General features: G+C 40.9%; 1 protein-coding gene across 5 annotated transcripts in view; it reads right to left on the bottom strand.

Moving 5' to 3' along the window:
- Nucleotides 1-16,560, bottom strand: part of KITLG (KIT ligand) — an 86,373-nt gene that overhangs the window by 46,749 nt on the left and 23,064 nt on the right. For 2 of the 5 annotated variants that reach the window (XM_012814189.2, XM_012814191.2), the window contains exons 1-2: nt 5,798-5,812; nt 1,613-1,726 (exon numbers count right to left, since the gene is read on the bottom strand). In XM_012814189.2, the coding sequence (XP_012669643.1) occupies nt 1,613-1,726; nt 5,798-5,812 (129 nt within the window). Of the gene's footprint in view, nt 1-1,612; nt 1,727-2,030; nt 2,043-5,797; nt 5,813-12,618; nt 12,626-14,228; nt 14,241-16,560 lie in introns of those variants that run through there. The other 3 variants (XM_003783370.1, XM_003783369.1, XM_012814192.1) reach the window with 2 other exon arrangements.

The following is a 16,560-nucleotide window of genomic DNA, read 5'->3' as shown; positions in this document are numbered from 1 at the left end:
AACCTGTACAGCACAGGTATAACGAGTCACAAGAAGATGTGTGATTAAATTAAGGTCAAGACATTTTAGTCTCTAAACTTGGACAGAACAGACCCTCTAGAGAACGATGGTTCTCAAGTCTCCTGTCAGAAATCTGTTAAAAATGTACATGCTTGGAGCCCTGTCTCAGATGTATCAAAGCGTTTTCTTGGTGTACAGCCCAGGCACCTGTGATTTACTGAACAGCACAGGTGATTTTGATGCTCACCCATGTGAAACATCACTTCTCCACTCAAACACTTAATGAAGGCGTATTACTAATACACACAAAGTTAGACTATAAGTACATATTGGGGTGGGTTTTTTTTTTTTGGTATTGTTTCTTCGGTCCCAAACTAACTAGCAAATTGAGAAAAAATGATCATGATTTACATTTAAAATAAATACATTCCCCTTATACTTATCCCTATACACAACACCTAACTGGGTGTACAGCAGGCAAATATTCCATTACCAATCCCTTAAGTGAGACATGCTGATACATCTTTAGCTGCTACAATAAAGAATGCTTTTAAACCTGGACTTTCTAGGTGTTCTAAGGAATCTGCATAAATGTGTGTGCTTCTAATTCTTCAACCATAGCATTGAACTTTTGTTTTGAAGTTTTGTTATGAACCCAAAACAAGAACACAGAAGATAAATAGACCCCCCTTCACTCCATTTTCTATGATCTCAATAAGCACATGGTTCTTCCTTTCCTCCACCTTGTAACTCTCATTTCTTCCCTGTTTTGACATCACCTCTGTTCTCCAGTCAATATTCAAATAACTGTGCATCAGCCTAACTGTGCTTATTTAGAATTAGGAACTCGTAAAAATGCTTCTCAAGTTTTGTTCATCCTGAAACCTCACAGAGTACGAACAAGCATGTAAAATCTCCCCTTGCTCGTGAGAGTTGGGAGGATGCGTTCCAGATGTGTTATGTCCTCTCTGGGGATTGGATCTTGAGAGAAAGCATCTGGAGAAGCCTGGCGCGGAGCTGGGCGATGAAGGGGCACAGCAGTGCAATAGCTTGTGCTGAAAGCGGAGCTCCCATGTGACAAATGGGGGTGAGTCTGTTCAACATTGGGACAATGAATTTACTCCACTGACTATGTTTGCCGAAGGAGCAAATGCCCCCTCATACACACACACACGACAGGGCCTTCATGCTGATGGAAAGGGGAGAACGGCCATCTCAGCTCTGACGTGAGGTTTGCTGGGGAAGAGTAGGGAGGCGTGTGGAAGGGAAATAAAACGTGTTGGGGAACCCACTAGAGAGGTACAGAGGAACAAGCTGGAGCTGACCCATCAGCACGCAGCCCAGTCTCCGGGTCCTTCACTAACTGGGAAGGAGGAAAAAGACCAGCAAAGAAACAGTCCCTGTGGTGGACAGCAATGGGTCGATTTTACCAGTGAATTCTCCATGAGCTGAAAAATCTCTCCCTACCAACCCTTTGCAACAACTAGTGATCCCTTTCCTTGTCTTAGGAAAACAAACAGACAAACAGTAACTTGGAGCAATAGAAACCTAAATGTTTGACCACCAAGCCTAAAAAAAAGAGTCCCGGGTGCAGAAAAGCATCCCTACTTACCAATTTCGTGACGTCTTTTACATTATTAGTCACACGATTCCCGCAGATCCCTTTGGTCTTGACGAGGGGATTAAATAGAAGCAGTTGAAGATAAATGCAAGTGATAATCCAAGTCTAAATGAAAACAGAAAAATTTCTCAATGACCATCAGCTGAAAATCTGTAATCGTTCAAGTTATGAATGTCTTATGCTTTGATGTGCAAAACACCATCTCCTGTGTGTGTCTGTTTAAAGCTATTGGCTTAAATACAATTAAGGGCTAAACATTCAAACAACACTTACCACATTTCTCAGTTAAAATTATACTTGAGTTATTCTTCCAAGTACATTATTGTTAACTTGGTCAAAAGCTTTCTGCAACTAATTTTCTAATGGCACTCAGGAATGAACTTGTAGTAACATGTAAAGGACTTCTCACTTAGAGTGTCTTCTAAAAAACCAGGGAATGCATAAAATTCGTACCTTAAGGCACCAAGAGAAACTTTCTCTTTCCACTTTAAACACAGACTGTTTGGCAAGGGGCAGGTAGTGCCCCTCAGCAGTGCTGTAATCCAACAGTCTGCACGAGGACACCAAGTTAAAGTGAGGCAGAGAGGTGTATTTTTGGATCTAAGACAGAATTTAACCCAATTTGTGAGACATCAAATGAATTAATGTTTTGAAGTACAACTTTTTTACCACTTAATAAGGAAAATATTTCTTTCTTTTCTTTTTTTTTTTTTGGCCAGGGCCAGGTTTGAACCCACCACCTCCCATATATGGGGCTGGCGCCCTACTCCTTGAGTCACAGGCACCACCCAGGAAAATATTTCTTTAGCCCATAGGAAGACATTCTTGAATACCAGCAGAAGTAATCTGTCTCTGTCTCTCTCTCTCTCACACACACATATACCCCCTTCTCGGAAAATAATGCCACCGACGATAAATTACAGTTATTTTTATGTATCACTTATTTTTCCTTATTATACTATAATTTGATTTTTAAGAACTTGGGCATCTTCCCCCAAATATTGGCTTAATAAACCTCCACTGATTGAAATCTTGAAAGAAAATGAACTTGGGCATCATATTTATTTTATCAGTATCTTTCCAACGTTACAACACATAACACAGTGCCTTGCCTATAAAAAAAAAGTCTTAATAAATACTTTCTGAATGAATCAATTGCCAAGATAAAAATATGCCCTAATGTTCCAATTTAATAACCATTTACTGAGCATGCATTATGAGACAGAGACAGTGCCAGTCATTAGGGAAACAAAGAGGTCATGAAGATGCCCTTGAAACTCAGTGGCAGGTAAATAAATAACACCCACACCATGTGATAATAAACACTCTAGATAGAGAAGGAACCAATTAATCAATTAAACTGGGGGGGCAGAGCCTGTAGCAGGAAGACAGTGCCAATAAAAGCCAGAGAGAAAATGTGACTCTGGCTGGATTCTGAAGGACAAGGAAGAGTTTGCAAGAAGATGAGGGAAACATGACAAAAACATGCAGATGTGAAGATTTCTTATATGTGAGATTTATTTCATGAGCTAACATTCTCCTATAAAATCTTAAAATCACAAAAGCCCAGATGCACGTAGCTAGACATCTTCCCTATTTCTATAACTAGCCACATGTTAAAAGACATTCAATTGATCAATCACTTTTTTTTATTATTGTTGGGGGTTCATTGAGGGTACACAGAACCCTCAATGAACCCCATGAACACCGATGGTTTTTGTGAGAATAAGGACCCTATTATATTTGTGTCCCACTCCCCAAAGTGTACCACACCCCTTGACCCACCACCACCTTCCTCCTCCCCTTTCTCAGCTATCCCCATCCCCCCACCCCCCACTCTGTACTAGGACCTTGTGAGTACATAGGATTCTTGCTTCTCCATTCTTGTGATGCTTTACTAAGAATAATGTGTTCCACATCCATCCAGGTTAATACAAAGGATGTAGAGTCTCCATCTTTTTTGTGGCTGAATAGTATTCCATGATATACCTACACAAAGCTTGTTACTCTCAATTCATATCTTCATGCTAACTAAATATTACACTGGACCAAATGACAATTATCAGTTGCCAAAATCTCCAAGACTACAGTGCTACCTGTGTGGATATAGTGACTTGTAAAGAAAATTAAAGCCCTTTCATTACCATTTCATTATGGTCTATTTTAGCAGCAATCCTGTATAATTTAATTTAAGGCTACTTTAAGTGCTATGTGATCACACTCTTCATAGTACTGTCTCCCAGAGAAGACCAAATTGGGTAAATAATTTCTGAAAGAGGAATTCCTCTTTTTGGACAATCCCAACATAGAAAATCTCCTCTAATAGCAAAGTCTTCCTTCACATGTGTGAATATAATTTCCTAAACTCCACCTTTCTTTTACATTGTCACTGCTAACACATGACTTCACCCTCCTTGGAATGTATTTTTCCAACATCCCCTTTCCTGATATGATTTGACAACTCTAAGAATCTCTGTGATGGACCAACGTCACTAACACCAAAGTTTATATTCTCGGCTCTAAGAAATCTAAAGGCAGACATTCTGTTACTGGTCATCATCAAACCTTACTCCTGGGATTGAATAAACACTAAAATAACAAAACATTTGTTCACTCAACAAACATTCCTCAACATGTTTAGTATGTGCCAGATCTTGTTCTAGATGTCGGGGTTATATAATGGAAAGAAAAACAAATGCCCCTGCCCTCATAAGGCCTACTGTCCAGTGAGGATAAGACTAACCATATTCAACAAACAGAAGGAACTAACTAGATTATATCTAATGCCAAAAGGTGTTAGAGGCTATCCCATGAGTTTGAGGCTGCAGTAGGCTATGATTATGTCACTGCACTGGGCCTGGGTGTCAATCAATGAGACTTCATCTCTACAGAAGGAAAAATCAGAAAATGAAGTTAAGGAAACTGGAATCATGTCTACTCTGCTCCACTGGCAGCGGCGATCCTGGTTCAGACTGACATTACACTAGTGAATCACAAGAGGCATCAGTGAGCACTAAACGTATTCCACTACTGAACTCTGAGGAAGAGCACAGGATGGATAACAAACCAGCAGGTACAGCGCCAGCAGAGCAGACACCTCCCAACACCCAGGCTGTCCCTAGCATCAGAAAATCACTGCACACGTGGAGTGTGTGTGGCAGTGAGAGATGGCAGTGGGTAGTCAGGAATACGCAGCTTACCCCTTGTTAGCTGAGGAGCCTTTTCAGGGATGTGTCATGAGCTTCTACTCATTTTCCAAAGCAATTACCCACCCCCAGCAATACCAGTGTCAACAGTAAAGTATATAATCAGGGCTTGTTCTCTGCTATCTACTGACTGAAGCTGGATTCCCCTAGAGGAAGTATAGTGTACATCCTGAGTTCTTGAGTTCTTACTGCAAGGAAGATTATAGGGAGGGTCAAATCCCCAGGCATCTCTGAGTCTAGAGAAAAGCCACAGAATGAACCATTACTCCTTTCTTTCTAGATGGCAGTATGTATGGACACTGCTTAAAATGTTTAATAGGGTGATATTTGATGAGTGCCTCATGGAGAAGGCAACATTTTACCAAAGATTGGACAGAACCAAGGGAGTGATCCATTCAGGTAACTGTGGGAAAAGTATTGCATACTGAGAGGAAAGTTGGAGCCAAGGCCCTAAGGTCTATGTAAGGCCTCTCTCTCTTTTGAAGTCACAGCATGAGTGAACCAGGAAGGAGCAGGAGATGATGATGTCAGAGAGAATGGAGAGGCCACAGCATGTAGGATATTGAAGCCCACTGTCCAGATGTTGACTTGTACTATGGATAACATGGGACTTATTGCAGGATTTTGAACATTAGAAGGATAGGAATATTAAAAAGATAAATAAAATAAAATAGGATCACTCCAATTGCTGTAATGAAAACAGACTTCAGGGTAACAACAGGTAGAAAAAGAAACAGAAGGCCCTTCCTATGATCCAGTCAAAAAGAGTTACACCAGCATACTGATCGAAGTGGTTAGACTTGGTATATCTCTGAGGGTGGCACCAAGATCTCCTGACAGTCATGCTGTGACTTGAGAGAAAGAGTGAAAAGATGACTATGGGTAAAGTTTCCATCTTTTTAAAGGCTGCAAATATTCCATGGTATACATATACCACAATTTATTAATCCATTCATGGGTTGATGGGCACTTGGGCTTCTTCCATGACTGGCAATTATGAATTGAGCTGCAATGAACAATCTGGTGCAAATAGCTGGAACATATTCTTCTTAGTAAAGTACCTCAAGAATAGAAGAAAAAGTATCCAATGTGCTCAGTGCTATTATGAAACCAATTTATAATCACTCAGACTTTCACAAAAAAGATAAATCACAACTATAGCCCAAGATGAAGGAGGAAGAGAAGGGGAATGGAGGGGAGGGGGGAGATGTGATGGAGGGAAGGTAAACAGTGGAACCATTCCTATGGTTCATATTGCAAGGGTACATGTCAAATCTATTAAGTACAAAGTATAAATGTCTTAACACAATAATTAAGTAAATGAGGTGAAGGCAGAAAGAAAGAGAAGAAGGAAGGGAAGGGGAAGGGAAAGGAGGGGAAGAAGGGGAAGGGGAAGGAAAGGAAAGGAAGAAAAGAAAGGAAAGAAAGAAGAAAAGAAAAGAAAAAAAGAAAAGAAAAGAAAGATGACTATAGGGATTTTGGCTCAAACAACTGGAAGGATGGCCTTGTCATCAACTGATACAGGAGAGAATAGGGATGGAGAGGTCTGGGGGGCAGATCAAGAGTTAACTTTTGGGTTTGTGAAGCTTGGATTGTCTTTGAGATACTCCAATGATGATACCAGGTCAGGAAATTTAAGTCTGGATTTGGGAGGAAAGTTTAGGCTGTGGATACCGATAAGAAAGCTTGACATTCACGAATGGGATTTTAAGCAAAAGAGTGGATGAGGTCACCAAGGGAATGAGCATAAGTGGGAAAAAAGACCAAAGCCCCCAGCCATCCCACAGAGCTCTAATGCAAGAAGGATAGGGGAAAAAGTTTGAGCCCATAGAGTCTGCAAGGGAGAAGCCAGAGAATCATAATGAAACAAAGTTTTAAAAAGTACGTTAAGGAGAACAAAGTCAAACTCTGTCAAATGCTGGTTCTAGGTCAAGTAAGGCGAGTACTGAGAACTGTCCACTAGCAACCTGGAGGCCACTGGTGACATTAAGAAGAGCATTTTTATTGAAGCGGTGTGGGAAAAGCCAGGCTGGAGTGGACGTGAGCAAGCAGGAGGAGATGGCAGCCGCAGTGCATACAGACAGCTCCCTGGGAGACTCCCTTCACACGAGAGAGACTAAACAAACACACACACACACACACAAAGAAAGAATAACAAAGTGGGGTGGCAGCTAGAAGGGGAGTAAAGAGAGTTTCCTTTTAAGGTGGCCGAAATACCAGGAAATCTGTGTGCCTGTGGGGATGGTCCAGAAGGAGGGAGCAGCTGGCGATGTAGGTCAGAAGAGAGGAAACTGAGCAACAGCCTCGAGTGGATAAGAAGGGCGTGATCCAGTTCTCAAGCTGGGGATGTGGCTTTAAATAGGAGTGTAGACAGTTCATTAGTGAACTGTCTATTAAGGCAGGATATCGTATGTGAATGCAGATGCTGGTGTTTTGGGGGTGGGGGGAATGATACAGTGCATAAAGCTAAAATGTATTGAACATTTACTACGTATCAAGCATCTTGCATATGTAACAACAAACAAAATTTAACTTTCCTAGAACTTAATTTCAAAGATGAAGAAACTGAGGGACAGAGAGAGGTTTGGTGACTTCTGAGTGGCAATAATCAGTAATCGGTGTCGAAACCCAGATCTGTCCAATTCTAACTCCTGTCCTTTAGCCACCCCCATCCTGTCCCAGCACGTTCAGAAATAGGTTAGATCGTTTGTGAGAATACGATGGCTGATCTTTAAAACTTTAATAATTTTTCAAATATCAAACATATGGAGAGAAGTCTGTTTCATAGTCCATGCCATAGCTGAATTTTCTACATTATTCATAATTTTTAATAGACGCCCCTTCATAGTTTTTTAAAATATATTAACATAGACTGCATAATAAATGGGAAATAATTTCACCAAGGCAACACCAATTTTTTTGCATAAGTTAAATTCAAATAGATTTTCTCATTTTAATAGGGACTTTAAATTGTAGTCCTATTCGCCAGTGCTAAAATTAAATCTATATTGATTTCACAACATTGAAATATCCCTGAGAACTTTATATTTCTTAAATTACTTTATTTTAGGTATTATACGTAAATTCATAATTGTAATGGAATTTTGCATCTACTTTGTTACCATTAAGAAATATTCTCCTTTCACAAAATTAAACAATTCACTCTGGCATAGTGATATGAATAAATGGTAAGCAAAGGGCCAGCAGGTTAGAAACTACAACAGTAATACCCCCTCTCAGAAGAGATTGGAAAGGCAGAACTCACTTCTTTATATGGAAAAAAATTTTTCCAGATATTAATAAAAGGGGGAAAAAAGCACAATATCTCGTTTTGACTGTCCTCTTCCAAGCAGTTCCAAATTACTGTATTTGTTCGAGTGACTGTTGTCTAAATTTTATTTTAGCTTTTGTTTGTTTGTTGCTTGGTTTTCCTGTTTCTCCCAGATTGTCAGGTCATTACTTGCAACACATTTTTACTGTGAATATGCCTATTTCTAGTCTCCCAGCCTGGGTGTTGAGGACAACACATGGCCCATATGGAAGCTCATGGCAGGCATCACGATGGCCTCAAAGATGCCTGCATCCTCACTCTCGCAACTTGTGACTCTATAGACTGCCGCTCATGCCAAAATGGCTCTGCGGATGTGATCAAGAATCCATTCTGGATTGTCTGGGCCCAGTCTAATCACCTGGGTTCTTGAATACAAAGACTCTTTCCTGGGTCTGGTCCTAGAGTGATGGAAGAAAGGTCAGAAAGATGTGACATGAGAAAGACTCTTGGCACTGCTGGCACTGAAAGTGGAGAACAAGCACCAGGACTCAAGAAACACAGCAGCTTCCAGAATCTGGAAAAGGAAGGAAACAGCTTCTCCTCTAGAGCAGGGGCCCACAGTCCCTCGGACACTCGATTTGAATCTAGAAAATCCTATTTATCTTCTAATCTCCCAGAGTATAATGTAATAAATTTGTAGTGTATTGAGCCACTAAATGTGTGGTAATTTTTTTTTTTTTATAGCAGTAGTAGAAAAATAAAACAGAGCTCAACAGACATGAATGAAATAAAGAATGGCTGGTGTGGGGCAGTGATGATCAAGCTATTCCAGGTGGGGAAAGTGAGCTGCTCCGGCCAGAATCCTGGGCCTCTGATGCCTCATTTAAGCAAAGGAGCTCGGCTTCCGGCTTCTTCTGTTTTATTTGTTCATCTCTCTGAGTAAGATTTTGTTTGAACAAAGGTTTCCAAGGGCAAAGAAAAAAATACACTTTTAGAAACCATGGATAGAATATGAATCCAGAAAACCTCTCATCCCCCTACCGTGTGACCTCAAACAAGTCAGTTACTCCACCTGAGTATCCATTTACCCATCTACAAAATGAGAGTCAAAATAATTTTTGCCTCATTCACACAAGGAGTGAGACTCAAATTAAACACTGTTCAAACTATAGGTGCCCTGCGATTATTGGCTGTGTGGCTTGTGGGGATTGCATTGGCTGGGAAACCAGGGAGACAAGTGCTTCAGAAATGTTTGAATAAAACAGTCTGAGAAAGGACTTTACAGAGTAAATCCTCCATGACCTTTAGCACATGGGTATTTGGACGCTGATTTTATGCTCAGATGCCTTTTTTCAATTTATTCTTTTAGTTCTCAACTGTGTTTGGAGCAGGTTGAGCTAACAGGCAATTGACGTCCCCTTAAGTGAGGTGTTTCAATATATTAATATCAACCAAATATTTATCTTTGTTTTCTTTCTTCCTCTTCCTCCGACGTCTGGAAACCCCAAGGGTAGACGGGTGCCTGGATGTGTGGGTGTGCGCACACACGCTCACACACACCCTAGTGGAGATACAATACTGAGGCAAAATGTCCCTGTGTTTGTGACTTATGCTCTAAAATGTATCTTTTCAGCGAGGGTAATCATCCCACTGATTTCTTTCTGCAACATTCTCTGCATCTGCAGAGGGCATTTTTCTTTGGCTACTTTGTTTTAGCGTTGTACAACTTTTCTCTCTAGGTCACGCTCATTGTGTGATAACCTCTCCTTGCAGGATAACCTCTCGTTACTAATCTCATTGTCGGCAGTTCTCAACTTTTCTGGGTAGAGGCAGGCATCTAAAGTGTCCCCCCACGTACTCCCCAAAACGTACAAGACTGTCATCGCTCTTTCCATGCTAAAAGCTCCCTTCCGATCATTTACCTTATTGAAATAATAATCATCAACCTCATGAGAAATCCGTATGCACTGTTAAGACTAAGGCATGCAGCAGAAATGGTCCTGGAAGTAACACTGATTAAAAGTCAAACTCCAGGAAATGACAGGCTCAGCCTTTTGTAGAGGCATGGTGCTCACAGGGGCAAAGAGTCCTAGAAAAGAACTTTAAAGGGGAGAGTGGAAAGTTACAGGAAGATCAGGGTAAAGACCCCGAAGGCAAAGGTCTGGCCTAATTCTCACCTGTGTTGAGACCAACCTTAATAGGCTCTAGTGGAATATTCACCCAATAAACAATTCCTCCTGAATATAAAGCTTTCTATACAGTAAAGCTCCATCTGCCAAGGACAGTAGCTACAGAGCCCACCCAAGGCAAACTATTTTCCTGATACGAACATGGGCTGTAAATACAAAAGCCACACGGCAGACTCCCTTCCTGCAGTAGAAATCACCAGGCGTGCAGCCCAAGATCATCAGGGAGACACACGCTGTTCAAGAAACCAGAAGTTCCTGGCTTGGAGCCCATAGCTCAGTGGTTAGGGTGTCAGCCACATACACAGAGGCTGGTGGTTCTAACCCGGCCCGGGTCAGCTAAACAACAATGATCACTGCAACAAAAAATAGCTGGGTGTTGTGGTGGGAACCTGTAATCCCAGCTACTTGAGAAGCTGAGGCAAGAGAAATCGCTTAAGCCCAAGAGTTTGAGGTGCTGTGATGCCATGGCACTCTACTGAGGGCCACATAATGAGACTCTGTCTCAACGACAACAACAAAAAGAAACCAGAAGATCCTAATCTTGTAAACATGGAGAAATAAAAAACAAAACACACACACAAACATACAAAATAACATGAACAAAAGGAAAAAAATCCTCTTTTATTCTCTATACACATGAGAAGTGATTTTAAAATATACATTGCCAAGGTCCACGTTGACGGCCTTCCCAAAATGAAAAGGTAGGGAAGTGTCTTTGTAGCTGGCTTTCTTTATGCACAGACCTACAAAATGGTATTAGAACTGCCCTGAACAAAACAGCAGCTGCTGCCAAAAACAACATTCATCTTCTCTTTAATCTCACATGCCAGCTATTGAAGCAGGCAGTTCCCTTGTAGCCCAAATGTGCTTTGGAAGAGAGCCAACTGGCTCAGCCACCGGGAGCCAGCAAAGCAAGTTACCAAGATACAGGTAGTGTAATTAGTCCCCAGTTCAGGTCTTCTGAGGTCAAAAAAGCTGGATCTCTCAAAAATAATCTTTATGCAAACCAACAGTAGGATTTCCATTTGGTGAATAACCATTTAGTTTTGTCTGTTCTTTTACCAGATATTTTTATTGCTTAAAAATTTACCATTAAACATCACCAAGAAAACACCTAATCATTTTATAAAGACTCAATTTCTTCTCTCATCACAGTTCAGTCATATCAAAGGGACAAAGAAAACATTTAGTAGACTTGTTAGTTTTAAAAATGTTATTGTTATGAATAAGACTGATGTCGACAGCATAGCTAAGTGAAACCCAAACCAGCCTGTAGTCCAAATTGGCGTGCCTAAAATCTACTGAAGATGCTCTTCTCACTCCGCAAATATCTCTTTGTGAATGAGTAAAATAGAAATATTTTAAAATATGGATGATCGTCGATGTATGTGGCAAATATGCTCTTATAACAAAAAACTGAACATCCTAGAAAGAAGAGCTTAACATAAAAGTCAGACAATGGAGATTTTAAAGACTGCAAAGTATTCGATCCATGGGAAAAATTAGGAGTAAAATCTCCCTTTGATATTGAGTCCTTGTTCTATATGTAAATGCTACTTTTTTTTTTTTTGAGACAGAGTGTCACTATGTCACCGTCAGTAGAGTACTGTAGCATCACAGTTCACAGCAAACTCCAACTCTTGGGATCAAGTGATTCTCTTGCCTCAGCCTCCCAAGTGGCTGGGACTACTGGCACCCACCGCAACACCAGGATATTTTTTTGTTGCAGTTGTCCTTGTTGTTTAGCTGGTCCTGGCTGGGGTCAAACCTGTCAGTCTCAGTGCATGTGGCTGTGCCCTAACCACTGTGCTGTAGGCGCTGAGCCTGTAAATGATACTTAAAGAGAAAATAATTCAAAGCATATTGACTCCTAAGGGCCTCTCATAGGATGAGCAGTTGGCAGATATTATTTTCCATAATACTCCCATCAACCATGTAGGTAGTTACTAACCTACTCTGAATGTGAGCAAACTATGGTACAGAGAGATTAGATAACTTCCTTGTGGCTACTACACTAATAAGTCACTGGGTCAGGTGTAAACCATGACCTCCATTATGCTGAAAAGAAAAACACTGGATCTAGTCAGATAATAAAACTGACTTCATGGCCGGGCATGGTGGCCTATAATCCTAGTACTCTGGGAGGCCAAGGCAGGTAGATTGCCTGAACTCAGAGGTTTGAGACCTTCCTGAGCTGGAGTGAGCCAGAGGGAGACCCCATCTCTATCAAAAAAGCTGGGCATTGTGGCATGCACCTGTAATTGCAGCTACTTGGAAGACTAAGAGCAAGAGAATTGCTAAAGGAAGAAAAGAAAAAATAATAATAAAAACCTTCAAACTAAGATGATTGAAAGCCAGTTGAAAGCAAATTCCAAAAAAAAAAAAAAAGAAACAAAAAAATAAAATTGACTTCATATACATTTAATGAACTATTAAACTTTATTTAAAATGGTTACATTGTAGAAGGCATGGAAGTCCCTTTCACTAAATCAGTTTCTAACTGAAACTATGTGTCAAGTTATTACTAGGTTGAAGGAAACAAGTAGTTCAGGTAAATCAAGTTATACTCAAATTATACTTAGCAGTAGCTTAAAAACTTTACATAGCTGGGAGGAAGGGAGAGGAAGCCAACAGATAAAGTGATAAGTTGTTCCTACTGATAAAAACCATATCAAGCACATTCTGACTTCTAATAACATTATCCCACGAGCCACTTATTCATTCAACAAACACGTCTGGAGGATCCAATGAGGACAGAAGATAAAGACAGGAAGGTTGTAGTTATTGGCTTGGGACGCTTGAGCTACCGGATAACACAGTGGTGTGGGCATCTAAGAAAAAGGGCCTGGGAGGTACAAAACTAACGCTGACTGAGGAAGGGGGCGGTTGAGGGAGGGGCTCAGAGATAGTCTCTACCAGGAGAAGCTTCTTCAAAGGTGATGAGGAGGTAACCAGGTCAAAGGGAGCCAGGGAGCAGTGCCCTGACGAGGGAAGCAGCAGGTGCCCGGGAAAATGAGGGAACAGATACTCTGAAACAATTTCATGCTTTTGGCACCACTGGAAAATGGGATTCAAGGAATAAGTAAGACAGACGGGGCTAGAGAGAGACACGGAAGCCCTCCAAATTTTTCTAATTGATTTGGCTTTTATTTTACAGGCAATGGGGAACCACAGAAGGATTTTCAGCAACTGTCAAGATCTGATTTGCTTTTTAAAGGATTATCATCAGGCATCAGAATGAGTTGGGGAGGAAGAGCACAAGCCTGGGGGCAGGAGCACCATGAGGAAGTCACATAAGTCTTCCTCAGTTGACACAGAGAGGGACTCAACAAGGGCAATGGCAGGGAGAACAGAGACAAACGGACGTGTCTGGGAGGATAAGGAAGTGGAAGGGAAGGTCTTAGTGGCCAGCTGAAAGGGGGCACAGTAAAAGGGGGCAAGAGTCACACATGACTTCCCGGTTCTCGTCAGGTGACTGGGTAAAACGTGGTGCTGTCCCCTGAGCCAGGCGGGTAGGAGCAGAGGTGGTAGCTGGAGTCTGGGGAAAACCTTACAGGATAGAATACTACCATTCAGGGAGGACATTCTATCACAAACTCTCTGCACAGGAGATGAAAGAATGAGAAGCCAAACACACGAGGGACGTGTTGACAGTGTGTCCTGCAGCCACTGGGAAAGAAAGTATAAAAGGGGGAGTCTGATGGATAAAACAAGTGTGAAAAGACATCAGTGTGATGATGACGGAAGGACAATTAAGGGAGCCGACCTGGATGAGAGCAGCTGCCAGGAAGGTGATGGAACTGAGAGACCAGAGTTGGACGGGCAACGGGAATGAAGGAGCACCAGGGAATTTCATGGGTATAAAATAACAAGTTTTCAGTAAAAGAAAAGAGTGGGTGAGACAAGGAGGGCTAAAAGGTTCGCTGTAGACTCGGGAGAACAGAAAAGGCAGCTCTGGAGGAGTGGCGTTAACATGAGAAACAGCATTTCTCAGTGTGTAGGGAATAACTCATCTGGGGTTAATGGGAGCTAGGTGAGCTGAGAAGCTTTAACCCTGTCTGAAAGATACCTGGAGAGGACTTCCACCTCAGGCTAGCTCTACAGCCTGAGTGTACAGGTTTTGCTGTTATTATTTTTAATAGAGACATATATGACAGAATAATCTTTTGTGCCAGCAGTATAGATGATTTCATAAGTATATACTGGGATCTGATCAAACTAAAAAGCTTCTGCACAGCCAAGAACACAGTAAGTAAAGCAAGCAGACAGCCCTCAGAATGGGAGAGGATATTTGCAGGTTATGTCTCCAACAAAGGTTTAATAACCAGAATCCACAGAGAACTCAAACATATTAGCAAGAAAAGAACAAGTGATCCCATCTCAGGGTGGGCAAGGGACTTAAAGAGAAACTTCTCTGAAGAAGACAGGCACACGGCCTACAGACATATGAAAAATGCTCATCATCCTTAATCATCAGAGAAATGAAAATCAAAACCACTTTGAGATATCATTTAACTCTAGTAAGATTAGCCCACATTACAAAATCCCCAAATCCCCCAAAATTGTGGAGAAAAGGGAACACTTCTGCACTGCTGGTGGGAATGCAAACTAACACGTTCCTTTTGGAGAGATGTTTGGAAATCACTTAAGGATCTAAAAATAGACCTGCCATTTGATCCTGCAATTCCTCTACGAACTATATACCCAGAAGGCCAAAAATCACTTTATAACAGAGATATTTGCACCAGAATGTTTATCGCAGACCAATTCATAATTGCTAAGTCATGGAAGAAGCCCAAGTGCCCACTGATCCATGAATAGATTAAGAAATTGTGGTGTATGTACACCATAGAATATTATCCAGCCTTAAAAAGAATGGAGACTTTATTTCTTCTATGTTTACACTGATGGAGCTGGAACATATTCTTCTTACAAAGTATCTCAAGAATGGAAGAAAAAGTATCCAATGTACTCAGCCCTACTATGAAACCAATATATAAGCATCCACACTTCCATATGAAAGCTATAACCCAACTACAGCCCAAGATGAAGGGGTAAGAGGAGGGGGAGAAGATGGGTGGAGGGAGGGTAATTGATGAGACCACAGCTATGGTGCATTTTACAAGGGTACATGTTAAATCTACTGCATGTAGAATATAAATGTCTTAACATAATAACTAGGAAAATATGGTGAAGGCTATGTTAACCAGTTTGATGACAGTATTTCAAATTGCATATAAAACCAGCACATTGTACCCCATAATTGCATTAAGATATACAGTTATAATTTAACAAAAAACCCATAAGTGACAATGGTTAAAAAAAAATAGATCATTAATACCATTTGTAAATATAGCTCTGTAGCAGTTATACCAAAGCAGAGGGGGAAAAATCCCCTATACAGTCTAATGCACTTTATTTTAAGGAGATGCTAGTTAATGACTAATTCTAATCAACTACATAAAACTTAGTTTGTAGCAAACCAAACTAAGTTAGAAAACTGACAGGTGGTAGTTAAATTTCGAACCTAGACTTATGTAATCTGCCACTGACTGGTTTTGTAATTAAAGGTGTTATTTTCTAAGAACCAAAATGAAGAAGCCACCACACTGGCCAAAGTATGAAAGCACAATTTGAAACATTCCTAACAGTTCTGAAATCCACATCTCCAGCACGTCACAGACACTTGTGCTTTTTGGATGACATTGTTCATTCATGCCAATTAGTTGCTCTTAAAATTGGACTATCATGGGACAGCGCCTGTGGCTCAAAGGAGCAGGGCGCCAGCCCCATATACCAGAGGTGGCAGGTTCAAACCCAGCCCCAGCCAAAACTGCAAAAATAAAAAATATTGGACTACCATGACAGGCAAGAACCTGAGGGTTGTAGCTCTCCAAAAACAGCCACAGAAACTCAAGCCATAATTTACACTCTTTCACATATGTGACTTACTTGTGAAAGGGGGATCTCATATAAATCAAAAGCTATTATAATTCTTTAAAATCTCTAAGTATTTTTTGAACTCTGCACAATTCACTGATGAATGAGTATAGACTCCATTTGCCATCTGATCCTAAGTGCCCAGACTAAATTCCTGAACTTCCTAGAACTTTTTTCTCCTTATGGATGTAATGAAACGTGTTCGGAGGTACTGTCAGATCAGCTACGGTGGAGTCTGACAAGTTTGGTCTCACAGAACTTCTTAATTTTCTTAAAAATCCTTAATGTGAGGAAGCAGGTCAGAAAATTTCCAAAGGTTTTTTTTTTTTTTTT

The sequence above is a fragment of the Otolemur garnettii genome, unplaced genomic scaffold (assembly GCF_000181295.1).
Source record: "Otolemur garnettii isolate 467f Iridium unplaced genomic scaffold, OtoGar3 scaffold00007, whole genome shotgun sequence".
NCBI lineage: Eukaryota > Metazoa > Chordata > Mammalia > Primates > Galagidae > Otolemur > Otolemur garnettii.
The sequence above is the reverse complement of the archived record's forward strand: the minus strand, read 5'-3'. Positions and strand labels throughout refer to the sequence as shown.